The following is a 14908-nucleotide window of genomic DNA, read 5'->3' as shown; positions in this document are numbered from 1 at the left end:
TCCTAATGCTTTCCTAGTTAGGTTGTAACTCCAGTAATAAATCTGACGTCAAGTTCAGTTGTGTCTCTGAGTCCTGCACTTCAGGTCTTCACTCTGCCTGTCATACACGGCGTTATACGACATGAGACACAAAATATAAACCTTGTACGCAACTGTGTGCAGTGGGACTTGGCAAGATTATCCTCGGTTGGGAAGTCTGCCATACATGGAGAAAAAAATATCAAAAGAAGAGACGGAATAAAAATAAGTAGAATGACAAAGCCGTAGCAAAACTCTAGATGGCACAGCTGAAAATCTACAAGTCACAAGCTTGCACCACTCCAGGATGTGGGTGAGGCAGAGAACCTAGAGGGAGAAATAATGAAAGTTGTTTTCAGTGTGGAGCCACAGCACATTGGATTAATGATTGATCTGAAAAGCCAGGTACTGAGGCTGTTTGACTCGGGGTGGAGGGTGAGGAGGGGAAGGTGTCATAGCCCAAAGTATTCTATTATCATATTAACCATTCACCCAGGCAGTAGACGAAAAGGGGGGATACATGGCATCTGTTTTGTCCCTGGAGGATGGGAAATGACCATGACCAGTGGCATATTTCTCTGTCTAGCTGGAGGCCTTAGTTTGTTTGTGAGCAGTAGGAGTAATGAAAAGAACAGTTCTAACTTTGTCTGACCTTGTAGGCTACTCAGACTTAATCCTTTTGGTCCATGTTTCTGCCGCCATGCCTTCTCCAACACACATACATAGTCACCAGAGGTTGGAAATTATCAAGTAAAAATACTTTTTAACTTTACTTACAAAAACATTTATTTAATATAATAATTTACAGCACTACACTAAGGTGGTAAAATGGCCACTAACAATAAGGAATAGCGTTTTTTTTCAAAAGCTGTCTTCCCAGTACTTTAGCATCAAGGTAGCGCTACAGAAGAGCAACTAGCAAACGGTGTGGTATTTTGGTATTTTCCAGGGAGAATAAAGAATGAGAGATAATTTCACTCAAAGGTGGAAAAAGATGTACGAAAGACAGGACGGCAGAAGAAGAAAAGAGGTTATATTTAAAGGTAAGGGGTGCCAGTGAAATCTGATAAACTAGAAACTAAAAGCTTACCTGTAATTTCCTGATTTTCCTGATTGCTATCTCTTCACAAAAACAGCTTCTTCTAACAGCTACTTTTTACTTTCTTACTCTGAGTTCATTTTAGAGCCTGGACTTTATCACTTTTACTTGAGTAAAGAAGTTAAAGAAGTTTGTTAGCTATTACTAGCTTTAGTATTTAGCTTTAGTATTTTATTCATCTAGCAGCTTATATATATGGCTGCCTGTAACTGGACAGTTGGACATATTTCTCTTGTTATGCTTCCTTTCTTTGTTTTTGTGTTTCAGTTAGAGTTGACTGTGCATTCATCTTTTCGGATAAATGCTCAGTCAACTCAGTTCATCGAGTGCTGCAGCCTCCCTGGCTGCCAGTCCAAGTATACCACCAGGTATACAAGTATACAAGCGGGGACGGTCATGCTGTGAGAAAACGGTGCAGTTGGCAACAACCAAGAAGAAAATATCAATAAGATATAAAAACAGATAACAAACATATTCAATGTGTAAAGCAAGTGAGACCAAAAACAAAAAAACAAGCTAACAAAAAACTAAATTAAACAACAATATGACAAAACTGATAATCTCTTCTGTCAATATTTTTAAGCATTTTAACACAAAAATCTTAGCAGATACATCTTCATGAAGCTGAAATCGCTGCATTTCAATGTTTTAGAAGAAGAAGAAGCCATAATATTTTATGTTGGATTTATAGTTTTACTAATGTACTGATAATTATCACACATATTTCCAATATTTTTGGAAACATTTCTTATTTTGGAAATACATTCAAGTGGAAAAAGAGTTTGTTACATAAAAACTAAGTACAAATTCACACTGCCAGGGATGCTCTGTGCTTCCTGCAGAGTTTCTCCCCATCAGGGGGCATGGTGCCATGGCCAAAGTGATGGAAAAATGGAAAAGGTGTAGGATAGGCATGCACCAATTTGGTGCTATAGGCATGTATGCAGAGCCAGTCATTTGTTTTTCTAGCATGTGTGTTTTGGTGGTGGAGGTGGTGGTGGTGGTAGGGGCAGTCTGTCTAGAAGCACTTTCTGTGGACAATGCTGGGGCCGGACTCATCGTACTCCTGCTTGCTGATCCACATCTGCTGGAAGGTGGACAGAGAAGCCAGGATGGAGCCTCCAATCCATACAGAGTACTTCCTCTCTGGGGGAGCAATAATCTGCAAGGGCAGAGAAGTAGAGTTGTCAGCAATGAATACAGTCCACATTAAAAAATCACAGACGGAGGATTGAGTAACAAGAATTTTACCTTGATCTTCATGGTGACGGGTGCCAGGGAAGTGATCTCCTTCTGCATACGGTCAGCAATGCCAGGGAACATGGTGGTACCTCCAGACAGCACAGTGTTGGCGTACAAGTCCTTACGGATGTCCACATCACACTTCATGATGCTGTTATAGGTAGTTTCGTGGATACCACAAGCCTCCATACCTGTGGAGAGTTGGAAAGTTAGTGATGACTCAGCTACAACTGCTTAATCGCAGAAATCTGTCTGAAAGCTGCTGCTGCTTACCAAGGAATGTGGGCTGGAAGAGAGCCTCTGGGCAACGGAACCTCTCGTTCCCAATGGTGATGACCTGTCCATCAGGCAGCTCATAGCTCTTCTCCAGGGACGAAGAGCAGGCAGCAGTTCCCATCTCCTGATCAAAGTCCAGTGCAACATAGCACAGCTTCTCCTTGATGTCACGCACAATCTCACGCTCAGCTGCCAGACAAAAAAACGCATTACATTTAGGCTTTTGGGGGGTTTTTTTTCGTAGTGTTTTTTCCTTGACTGTGGGTTTTCTCACCTGTGGTGGTAAAGGTGTAGCCCCTCTCAGTGAGGATTTTACCAAGGTAGTCTGTGAGGTCCCTGCCGGCCAGGTCCAACCTGACAATGGCATGGGGCAGAGCGTAACCTTCATAGATGGGCACAGTGTGGGAGACACCATCACCAGAGTCCATGACAATACCAGTGGTACGACCAGAGGCGTACAGGGACAGCACGGCCTGGATGGCCACATACATGGCAGGACAGTTGAAGGTCTCAAACATGATCTGCAGGAGAGCAGGAGAAAAGAGGTCATCAGTGAAACTTAAAGGCAAAGTAATCTGAAATAAGCTTGCACATGTTAGTTCAGTTGTACAGAAAGAACAGCACACTGGGTTGAGTTTTTATAGTAAAACTACTCAACAGAAAAAGCTCTTTATCACAAAATTGCTTTATTACACTGACTCTACAATTTAAAGTGCAGCAACCTGCTGTATTATTCAGTTGCTTCATGCAGACACCAGTGTACTTAAACACTTGTTTTCTACTTCAGCTAAAGTATGATGAGTCCAATTTAAAAACAGCAGTGCCCATGCTGCAGCTTATTCCTGATGCATCAGAGTGGAGAGATAGAAACCTGAAGCGTCTGCACAGCTAAAAAGATCAGTAGAGGGCAGAGGAAACCTGGAGGGTTGAATTGAGCAAGGGAAGAAACACCCGAGTGGCAACACAGTTTCCTGTTGTTGGGCACTGCAGCTAAACAGTTTCCTGACTTAGGGGAAGTTTGTCAAGGTGTCAGCTCTTGTTACCTGCGTCATCTTTTCTCTGTTCAACTTGGGGTTCATTGGAGCCTCTGTGAGCAGGACTGGATGCTCCTCAGGGGCAACTCGCAGCTCATTGTAGAAGGTGTGATGCCAGATCTTCTCCATGTCATCCCAGTTGGTGACAATACCGTGCTCAATGGGGTACTTGAGGGTCAGGATTCCTCTTTTGCTCTGTGCCTCGTCACCAACATAGCTGTCCTTCTGGCCCATACCAACCATTACACCCTAGGAATGCAAAGAGGAGTGCGATTATGAAAAGGTCAGCAGTTATAAAAAGGTTACAAGGTATGTGAGGTTTATTAAGGAATATGTACCTGATGCCTGGGGCGTCCAACAATGGAGGGGAACACAGCACGTGGAGCATCATCTCCTGCAAAGCCAGCTTTGCACATACCAGATCCGTTGTCAACAACGAGGGCGGCAATTTCGTCTTCCATTTTCTGTATGAAGGGAATAAAAAGTGAGGAAAGGATTTTTAGACCAGCTGTTCAGCTGTAGTGTTTTCCATGTAGTATGTTTTATCATCTGACATCACTGTGGCGCAGGATTCAGTCGAAACCCAGTGCTGAGAAACAAAGGCAGTTTCTCACTCAGTCTGCCCATTGCTAGACAAGGCAATAGTGAGTGCAGCTGAGAGATGTCTGAAGTTCAAACTGAGCATCAGACATGAGGAGAAAGGTGATTTAAGTGACTTTTAACACGGTATGGTTTTTGATGATAGACAGGCTATTAAGAATATTTTAGAAATTGCAGATCTAATGATATTTTCCACACAACCATCTCTAGGATTTACAGTAAGTAATCTGAAAAAGAGAAAATATCATGTGAGCTGCAGTTCTTTGGGTAAAAAAAATGCCTTGTTGATGCCTAATGTCTGAGGCACATAGCCAAAATCCTTCAAGCTGACATGATGCAACAAAGACAAAGACCACACCAGCCGCAACTCCTATTAGTTGGACAATAGAAGATCGGAAAGCCATTGGCCGGTGTGATGAGTCTCAATTTTGTGTTGTGGCATTTAATGTAGCATAAACAACATGAAGCACTGGCATTTCACAGTGAAGATCTTCGTTCCAAACCAGCCTGAGGCCTTTCCGTAGAGTTTACATATTCCTTCTGTGCTTGTGTGGCTTCGCTTCAGGCTCTTCTTTGGCTTCCTCCAATCCAAAGACAGATGTGGACATGTTTTTTTTCCAAGATATTTTAAATAGGGTCTAGGTGTGAGCTGTATAACACTGTTATGTCAGTATCCCCCAGATTCTCTCTGAAGAGTACGTTGTTGAATCTATTTCACAAAAAAGTTTTAGAACCGAAGAAGCCTCTTGGATCAAAGGTAGAATGTCTTCACGAAACTTGAAGAAGTCTGGACGCTTTCTCCTTAGTCAGCACATTTATACAAACTACAGATGGCATCCTCTTGGAACAGTCATAACAAGAACATTATACCACATAACAAATGGTTTCTAATGGTCAGTTCAACTTGCGTAAGGACTTGCAGATATTTAAATAATGGGATTAAAACATGCTACTTGTTTGAAATGTGAAGTTTAAAATTTGAGAGTATTTAAAATATAAGTAAAAAACATTCTGTGGGATTTGCAGTTGTCTTACCTGTGTGAGGGAAGGTTTTCAGTGTAGGAGAACTCTGACTCAGGGCTACACTCCCATAGGATTTAGTACCTGAACTTGACTGCAATAAAGGCCAGTAAATTGCAGGATTTTATCAGGGTTTGTGCTGTAGTCTTTCCCCATAAAAGGAGAACTTTGTGCACAGCTCCCGCTGATTGGTTCAGTTTCATCCACTGGGTGTGGTGCACGCAGAAAACGGTTCTGGGCTCTGACATAACGGGGTGGACAAGTTCCACTAAACTAACCTATGCACAGTCAGTGTTATCAAGCTGAGGATAGTTCAATGTTCAATAAGCCTTTTTCTTTATCTGTCAGAATTATTGCAATACTGCTGATACACAAGGTCACAGCAGGTTCCCTGAGTATGAAACCAGCTGAAATATTTGCTTTTATGTATTTGTTATTTTTCCACTAGGAAGCACATTTAATAAATTCATTCAGTCTACAGTAGAATTGCTTTGTCATGAGATTTCCTGAGAATTGTATCCTAATCATAACATGTGTAAAATATCCATGTTTGTTCACTGGAAAATTACCAAAATAATTAATTGAGCTAATTTACTTCATGACACACAGGGATATTGTAGAAGTGGATTTCACTATTGCATTTTACCAGTTATTTGCACATATTTGGTAGTGATTTCAGTATATGGGGTTGGGCATTTAGAAGGGATTGGGAGATTATAATCTTAGGGTCATTGACAGCACAGTTAACACCCTATCTGACTCATTTGCTCAGGCATACCAATGTCCCTCACACATCACACATGCATAAATACACGTAGAGTGACAGTGATAGACTTGGTCTGGCGGAGATGGGTTAATGTTTACTGTATAACTCAGGAGACTGTAAATCTCTTATCTCCCCTCACCTCATCTCACCGAACCTATGGTGCATGAGACTTTCAAGGACCGATTAACCTTTTAGACCTGAAGAGATACGATAAGCAGTTGCGCAGTTTTCAGAACTTACCTATACACGGTTAGGTCACAAATATTTGGACAGAGACAACTTTTTTCTAATTTTGGTTCTGTAAATTACCACAATGAATTTTAAATGAAACAACTCAGATCCAGTTTAAGTACAGACTTTCAGCTTTAATTTCATATATGGAACAAAAGGATTGCATAAAAATGTGAGGAACTGAAGCCTTTTTTAGCGCAAATCCTTCATTTCAGGGGCTCAGAAGTAATTGGACAAATTAAATAACTGAAAATAAAATGTTCATTTCTAATACTTGGTTGAAAACCCTTTGTTGGCAATGACAACCTGAAGTCTTGAACTCACGGACATCACCAGATGCTGGGTTTCCTGTTTTTTAATGCTCTGCCAGGCCTTTACTGTAGCGGCTTTCAGTTGTCGTTTGTTTGTGGGCCTTTCTGTCTGAAATGTAGTCTTCAACAAGTGAAATGCATGCTTAGTTGGATTAAGACAGTGGTTCCCAAAGTGGGGGGCGTTCCCCCTGGTGCAGAGCCATTGCAGGGGGGGTGCAGTATGAATAAAAAAAAGAATTCTTGGACACTGCTAGCATAATGGACATAATGGCCATTCAAAAATATTGTACTTCTTGGCTATAATAAACTCCTAGGTTGCTTTGGCTGTATGTTTTGTGTCATTATCCATCTGTATGATGAAATGTATTTATAAAATCAGTTCAACTCCATTTAGCTGGATTTCAGCGGGCAGTATGTCTCGGAACACCTCAGAATCCATTTGGCTGCTTCTGTCCTGTGTAACATCATCAATAAGCACTAGTGTCCCACTGCCAGTGGCAGCTTTGCACGTCCAAGCCATCACACTGCCTCTGCCTTTTTTTTACGGATGATATGGAGTGCTTTGGATCATGAGCTGTTCCACGGCTTCTCCATACTTTTTTCTTGCCATCATTCTGGAGAAGGTTGATCTTGGTTTCATCTGTCTTTTTTTTTTTTTTTTTTAGTAAAGTCCAATCTAGCCTTTATATTTGTAGCATTTCATGTTCCCTTTAAGCCTTAAGAGTAGAAAGGTAATGTACACCATTAAGTCCTGCTCTCAAAATCTGACATAGATGTAACACTGTCTGTGAAACTGGATTTAATTGCCTAAAACACAAGAAGGATTTGATCATTTTTCCACGAATTAGTAGAAATACACAGCAGCTGATTCAGTGTGTGTGTCATTATTTATCATTAGAAACTACTGAAAACCAAAAAGTATGATTTTTCTATCATTTAAAAATATTCATATATGAATACAGCCCTGATTTATATGATTAAAAATAAATAAATGAACTTTAGCTTATATAAAGGCTCAAATTGAATACAATTATGTCTTAATTGTAGTAAAATAAATCCATAAGTTGATCAGTCACACGATTTTTACATTGATTAGATCAACAGATCAATCACACATGATTAAAGAAAAACATGCAAACTCAAAATACATTGGTTATTTTGCAGATGGTTTGTAACGATCACACCGGTCTCCAGTCAGATGAGGGTCACATGTCAAAGTGTACCGGACCTCAAAACCGCCTCTTTTAGCTGGGCAGGTAAATGTGTGTGTCCCCTGCTGCAGATAGTTGACACATGATCCCAGAAGGTCATCATACGTTACGTCCTTGTCCCAAACTTCAACCCTCAAACCAGAGTGTGTGTCCACCTTCATGAGAAAATTAATCAAACAAGATTTAAAATTTTTATCCTTGCAAATGTTATTTTAGGTTTGTGAATCATAAACAGTAATAAGGACATTTGGACAAATTCATAAAATATTTGTTAAAATCATATTTTACATTTTTTAAAATTTAGATTGGAAAATTTAAAATGATTTAAAAATCATCTGTGATAGAGACACACTGGTGAATTCCTGGGGTGTACTCACACATCACTTTTTTTTCTCCTAAGGTGTTTGACAGATTTAATCACTTTTAGATGACTTTTATAGGCCCATCCCCCGAATTACTTTTGTTTGGCTGTAAAACCATCCAGAAACAAGTACCTATATAGTTATGGTTAGCTGAAGAATGGCTCTGTGAATAGTGGAATACTTAATTGTTTTCCCAAAATCTATTGAAATCTGGGCACTTCCCAAATCAAATGATAAATCATGAAAAACTCGTTATCAGCATGATCAATTTATTGCAGCAGAAGACATTTAAGGCAGGCTCTACATGGAGCCTTTTAACAAAATGAGTGGGTTGTAAGTATTGCAGAAGTGTTGTGCTCAGTTGCCTTCAGCATTTTAGTATTACAGTAAAAACTGTAGCAAATGTGTCCAAAACCACTACCAGTGTTGGTCAAGTTAGTTGAAAAAAGTAATCAGTAACTAATTACTGATTACTTCCCCCCAAGAGTAATCCTGTTAGTTTACTGATTACTTATTTTCAAAAGTAATTAATTACTTAGTTACTTTTTAATAACATAATTTACAACCTGAATAGGTGATAAAGCAATAGCACTTTCAGCCCAATTCTACTTTTTCTGCATAATCCATCATACAAAATGTAATCAAATGGAAAAGTCTCATTTTAAAACTTGTTTTATTAGTTTTAATCTTTTAACTTTATGCATCAAGCAAAAATTAAATTATATGCAACATTCTTTGACTGGAAGAAATTTGTTGAACATTTAAACCTATTTTCTGTACATTCCAGCACATAAAATAAAATATTTTTTTGTGTTTACACTCACTCTTTCAAATAAATGCAAGTGAAACACAGCAGAAAATAAATAAAATCAAAGACTCAGCGATCCTGTTGCTCTATTTTCACCTGTCAAGCAGGTGAAAATAGTGGTGCAGGTGTGCCGCAGCGGTTAGTGGAAGAATCCACGAGTTTGTCTGTGAATTTCCCATTCCGTGGTAGCATAGTTGGTGCTTGCTCGGAAGTTTAGGGGTTTTTTCGCTGTAAAAAGAAGTTTTCTTCCCACGCAGTGAACAGCGGACACTAATGTTTTTGTCACTTTTTACGGAATCAAACTCAAAGTAAGGTCAGTACTTCCACGCGTTAAACGCTGCACGCTCATACTCTCTCCCGCACTCGTTATATTATCCATTGTTGATCTGCACACAGCTGTTGCCACAAACGTCGCACTCGCTTACGTCATTGTCATGAGACACTCTCACAAAAAATCACGGTTTCAGTAATGCAGCGTGCTTACGGGAAAGTAACGGTAATCTAATTACCGTTTTTGCAATAGTAATCCCTTACTTTACTCGTTACTTGAAAAAAGTAATCGGATTACAGTAACGCGTTACTGCCCATCTCTGACCACTACATAGCTGATATTACTTTTATTGCTTGCCAAGTCAAGTAGTGCCAAGTAGTAGAGTCTGGTTATTTGGACTGATGTAGGGTAATTCTTTGACTGTCAGTTTAGGTACAAAAGTACTGTATTTTTCGGACTATAAGGCACACTTAAAATCCTTTAATTTTCTTGACTTATCTGACGGTTTTGTTTCGCTAAATGCCCCTTATTTATGAAAACAGACCCGTTCACCAACAGTGCACCTGTCATGGTCCTAGGTCATTTTGACCCGGCGTTCTTAGTTTTCTTGTGTTTTTTGTATTTTGTACATTATTTCATTATTTATTCCATGGTTCCTAGGTTGTTCAGTTTAGTTTATTAGATTCCCACTCATGCCTTTACTCCCCGTGTCCGCCTCCACGTATCTGTGAGCAGAGATGGGCAGTAACGCGTTACTGTAATCCGATTACTTTTTTCAAGTAACGAGTAAAGTAAGGGATTACTATTGCAAAAACGGTAATTAGATTACTGTTACTTTCCCGTAAGCACGCTGCGTTACTGAAACCGTGATTTTTTGCGAGAGTGTCTCATGACAGTGACGTAAGCGAGTGCGACGTTCGTGGCAACAGCTGTGTGCAGATCAACAATGGATAATATAACGAGTGCGGGAGAGCATATGACCGTGCAGCGTTTAACGCGTGGAAGTACTGACCTTATTGTGAGTTTGATTCCGTATAAAGTGACAAAAACATTAGTGTCCGCTGTACAGTGCGTGGGAAGAAAACTTCTTTTTACAGCGAAAAAACCCCTTAAACTTCCGAGGAAGCACCGAGAGTACGCTGCCACAGAATGGGAAATTCACAGAGAAACTCGTGGATTCTTCCACTGACCGCTGCGGCACACCTGCACCAGGGCAAACATCCGCCTGCCCTACTCCTGCTATACAGGTGAAAATAGAGCAACAGGATCGCTGAGTCTTTGATTTTATTTATTTTCTGCTGTGTTTTACTTGCATTTATTTGAAAACCTATTTTATTTTATGTGCTGGAATGTGCAGAAAATAGGTTTAAATGTTCAACAAATTTTTTCCAGTCAGAGAATGTTGCATATAATTAAATTTTTGCTTGATGCATAAAGTTAAAAGATTAAAACTAATAAAACAAGTTTTAAAAAGAGACTTTTCCATTTGATTACATTTTGTATGATGGATTATGCAGAAAAAGTAGAATTGGGCTGAAAGATCTATCGCTTTATCACCTATTCAGGTTGTAAATCATGTTTTCAAAAAGTAACTAAGTAACTAATTACTTTTGAAAATAAGTAATCAGTAAATTAATGGGATTACTTTTGGGGGGAAGTAATCAGTAATTAGTTACTGATTACTTTTTTCAAGTAACTTGACCAACACTGTCTGTGAGTTCCCATGCCTCGTTTCTCCTCCTTGTGTTTTATTCCCTGTTTTCCCCAGCCCGTTATGTCTGTGCTCTCCCCATGTTTTCTCTCTCCCTCCTGTCCGCGTCTCTGTGTACTTCCTGTTTTACTTTGATAGTCTCCCGTCAGTGTACGTATTGTTGTGTTTGCTCCTGCTCTGCCTTGTTACGATTATTAGTGTCAGCTGTGTTCCCTGTGTGCTCCAACGTCCCTCGTTATCCTTCTGTGTATTTATGTCCGCGTCTCCCTCAGTTCTGTGTCGTGTCCTCCCTCTTAGCTGTGTGACCTTCCCTGTGAGTTTAGTTTTCCTAGTTTAGCTTCGTACTGTTATTTGTATTGCCTTTTTCCCGTTCTGTTAACAAAGTTATAGTTTGAGTTAAGTCCCCGTTTTGGTGAGTTTGCGTTTGGGTTCTTCTCCTGCCTGCACACAGCGTGTCATTAAAGGATCTTATAATCCAGTGACCCTTATGGTCCGAAAAATACGGTATAGCCCATTGTTTGGCAATTCTGGCTTTGTGTCTTAAATTGGGGCAAAAACCAAAACAATCTGAACTCTTGATAAGTTTTAGGTTTGAAAAGTAAATCAACTCTGCCGACTGAGAGGCCAAAGGATTTATGATCTATAATAAGGGTTTACTGACCTTGCCTAAATCATAATAAGCGTTCCACTGGGGATTGTTTGACCGAATCCAATTAGTCTGCCGATAGCTGGAGCCAAACCACATTTTTGCATAGCTGTGTGTAGAAGCAAAGAAAGAAGAGCAAAAGAAGAATTATTAAGTCTGCTTGATGTACCACCTCCAAATTGTAATCCCTGACCACAGTCTATTCACCCCTCAGTCTTGCCAGTTGGATCTCCTTTCAGGTCCTAGGCTCGCACAATGGTAACCCTTAGCGTCCCCCTCCAGGCTTGCAGAGGACAGCAGTTGGAAGCCAGATTAGGAATGTTTGAACCACAGTTTGGCTCATTGGGTGATTTTTTCACAGCATTGTCCTCTAAGTACTGCTCAATGGCAGCTTTCATCCCTGTCTTTTGCGTATCATTTGTCATCAGCTCGTAGATTGGCCGAAGGGAGTAGGAAACAACATCTGGGTGATCCTTCAGTGTCTTCAGCCAAGTTAGAAAACCAAGGGAGTCATTACGTGTGAGTGCAAACTCTCCCAACCAACCATTGCCTCCTACCACCTCTGTGTAGTGTTGGTGGAGTCCAGAGCTGTATGTAACAGAGAGACCCTGGTTTTGAAGGACCTTGTTGCAAGAGTCTCTGTTACCAGATAGTTGGCTCTTTCCCAAGCCGACAGAGAAACCCAGTGACAAACAGGAGTGGACCTGCAGGACAAGAAGGGAAAGAAAATGTCAACAAATATCTGTATTTTCTACTCTGTACATTTTCAAAACAGGCTTGTTACTTTTGGTTTGAAGTATTTGAGGGGAGTTATTATTTTCCGTCAATGCAAGGTTTCAAACATCAAACAGACTTGAGCATAAACTGTAACACATGAAATTCAATCCTGTATTAATCACCATGTCGCAAAAAAAAGACATGAAAGAGGCAAAACCGTGTGCCAGAGTCAGGGGTGAAATTGGGGCAGTGTTTCTCTTTTGTTTTTCGTTTCTTTGTTTTTTGGCACAACACTCTAACTGCTCCAGCTGTCCATTAGTTGCGGCTGTGGTACTTCTGCATTTAAATAGCCCTACAGAAGACGAGCAAGCATAAAGGGAGTAACACGTTGTGGCAGGTAATTTCAAATGCAGCGTTTCTATCAGCTCAACAAACATCAGCAAACACATAAACTGTGTGCAGTTTGTCGCGCAGTGTGTTGCTAGCTAAAGGTCCAGCTAATGTATTTCACAGGAAGAGATAAGAATCAGAGCTAACTTCACTCAGAGATGGAGAAGATAAGAAAGACAGGACAAGAGAGGAAGAAGGAAAGTTAGATTTAAAGCTAAGGACTGCTGACTGACGCTCGATAAACTGGAAATTTAAAGCTTACATGTCCTTACAAGTTGTCATGTTGTTAAATTAGAAAAAAAAATTAAAATATTATTAGTATTATTTAAAAACTGCATGAAAACACTCTGCAGTTTAGTGAAGGATAAACAGGTTAGTTTGGTGTACTGTGATGGGTTTAAAGTAAAGAACAGTGTATGACTCGTGCACAGTGGCTGTGGCGCTCATGGTTACATCAATTATATAAATAGTGTACAGTCATTGTAGAGGATGGAAATCAGCCAAGACAACTCATGAAACATCTGCTGACATTCACAAAGAGCATTGATTCTCTTCCCTACGCTGAGCCACTACAACTTGGCCCCACCCGCTGAATCCCACTTTAACCTCTGACCTCTGTGCTCATTTTCCTGTTTAGAGGCAAAGTCACCCTCTTTATTTTCCTTCTTTTTGTCTGCTCATGTTCTGCTTAACAGATTCAAGCTGAGTACATATATTAGAATTAAAATTTGACTAAAGCAAAGTTTGTATTCTCCTGTACTTATTATTTTTATTGTTACATTAATACACTGTTTAGTTAGTTTTGCACAAAAATAGCTGGTGCCTTGAGGCAACTGTTGTTGTGATTTTGCGTTATATAAATAGTGAGCTTTATGTATGTACCTCATTTGAGGACAGTCCATTCAGGGAGGACAGACAGGTTCGTGCAGCTGTGACTCGCCTCAGTCGACCACCAAGGTTAACCTGCAATGTGGTGCAAAGTTGGTGTTATAAATGCTTTTTTTTCAGTTTTTATTTTTAAATAAGGTAATTCACAGTGTGTGTGCTTTAACCTGGCGGATGTAGTGTGTGCCATAGGTGTGTATGAGCTGACTGTACTGAGCTCTGGTGGAGCTGTTGTAGAAACCTGGTAGCTTAGCTACAGCCGAGCTGAACTCAGAGCTGAGAGGCGCTCTGTCTGATACTCGGTAACTGGACACAAAAGGGACAGATTAGTAAATGATCTTGACAAACTATTCAAATAAAGATTACAAGACAACCTAAATTTATATGACTATTCTGGGTTATTCAAAGCCTACCCATAATGGTTGCAGGTGACCCTGTGTGTGCTGAAGGTGTGGCGGTCCTCTTTTGTCCTTTTTGAAGCAAAGTTATAGGCAGTGGATTGCGTTCCTCCCACATCCAGGCCAGCAGCCACAGACTTCTCTAAATTTAGGCCAACCTGTTATAATAAATGAGAAAACAAATGAATTAGTATGTGGTCAAATACAGGACTTCACAAAAGTGCTTGATTTTCTTTCATGTTTTACCTCACCAATACTGAGACATTTTGTGATGTATTTTTCCAGATCCTAATTTATGTTCAAACATGGCCTCAGATTTCACAGTGCAAAAAACATGCTGGCAGTGGGTTGATGGACAATTTTTCAAAATCTAAACTTTGGACCATAAACCTTTTTATGTAAATTAGAGATACTCCAGCAAAAAATTAAAGGTTTCATGATTTGAGGTGGAATTACCCTTAATTCATCTTTTTAGCAATTGGAAATAAAATGAAAGCCAAAGTACATATTTAGGCACTTGTCTCACACTTATCTAGCTATCTGTAAATGTATCCATCTGTATGTAAAATTATATTGTGTTGAAAACCCTAACCCTAAGTAAATATAGACTGCAGTTTTAAAATTATGAATTCCTACCTGGCCTACTGTGAGAAAGAAGCTCAGGTTCACTGGCTTGTTGTCAGCGGCCACTTTAGCTGGTTGTTGTAAAATCTGTGGGGAGCAGAAAACATCAGCCATTAATCAGGCTTTCATTTCACAAAATGAATCAGTTGATTTCTCAATGCCACAGACACTATCATACTGTACAGGCACTCATAATGAGACTTGAGTCCTCTGAGATCTGAGAGGAGACGGTTTGTATGAACTAAACCATGAGAAACAAAGTTAATCTGGACAAACTGACATACAAAA

General features: G+C 39.9%; 2 protein-coding genes and 1 long non-coding RNA gene across 3 annotated transcripts; all 3 read right to left on the bottom strand.

Moving 5' to 3' along the window:
- Positions 1 to 1784: 1784 nt before the first annotated feature.
- LOC116335299 (actin, cytoplasmic 1-like) lies at positions 1785 to 5397 on the bottom strand. Its single transcript, XM_039613405.1, has 7 exons — positions 5305 to 5397; positions 4008 to 4133; positions 3679 to 3918; positions 2910 to 3156; positions 2633 to 2824; positions 2369 to 2550; positions 1785 to 2279 (listed from the first exon to the last, which is right to left on the bottom strand). The coding sequence occupies exons 2-7, from the start codon at positions 4128 to 4130 to the stop codon at positions 2136 to 2138; spliced, it is 1128 nt and encodes a 375-aa protein (XP_039469339.1). The 5' UTR covers positions 4131 to 4133; positions 5305 to 5397; the 3' UTR covers positions 1785 to 2135.
- A 1707-nt stretch (positions 5398 to 7104) lies between these two features.
- On the bottom strand, positions 7105 to 11700 carry LOC120440733. Its single transcript, XR_005613484.1, has 2 exons — positions 11622 to 11700; positions 7105 to 7963 (listed from the first exon to the last, which is right to left on the bottom strand). It is a non-coding gene; the product is annotated as an uncharacterized LOC120440733 (long non-coding RNA).
- A 148-nt stretch (positions 11701 to 11848) lies between these two features.
- Positions 11849 to 14821, bottom strand: LOC120440554 (perforin-1-like). Its single transcript, XM_039613239.1, has 5 exons — positions 14633 to 14821; positions 14012 to 14154; positions 13766 to 13904; positions 13596 to 13676; positions 11849 to 12310 (listed from the first exon to the last, which is right to left on the bottom strand). Exons 1-5 carry the CDS (start codon positions 14732 to 14734, stop codon positions 11849 to 11851), a joined length of 927 nt encoding a protein of 308 aa, XP_039469173.1. The 5' UTR covers positions 14735 to 14821.
- Between the last annotated feature and the right edge of the window lie 87 nt (positions 14822 to 14908).

Source organism: Oreochromis aureus, linkage group 6 (assembly GCF_013358895.1).
Source record: "Oreochromis aureus strain Israel breed Guangdong linkage group 6, ZZ_aureus, whole genome shotgun sequence".
NCBI lineage: Eukaryota > Metazoa > Chordata > Actinopteri > Cichliformes > Cichlidae > Oreochromis > Oreochromis aureus.
The sequence above is the reverse complement of the archived record's forward strand: the minus strand, read 5'-3'. Positions and strand labels throughout refer to the sequence as shown.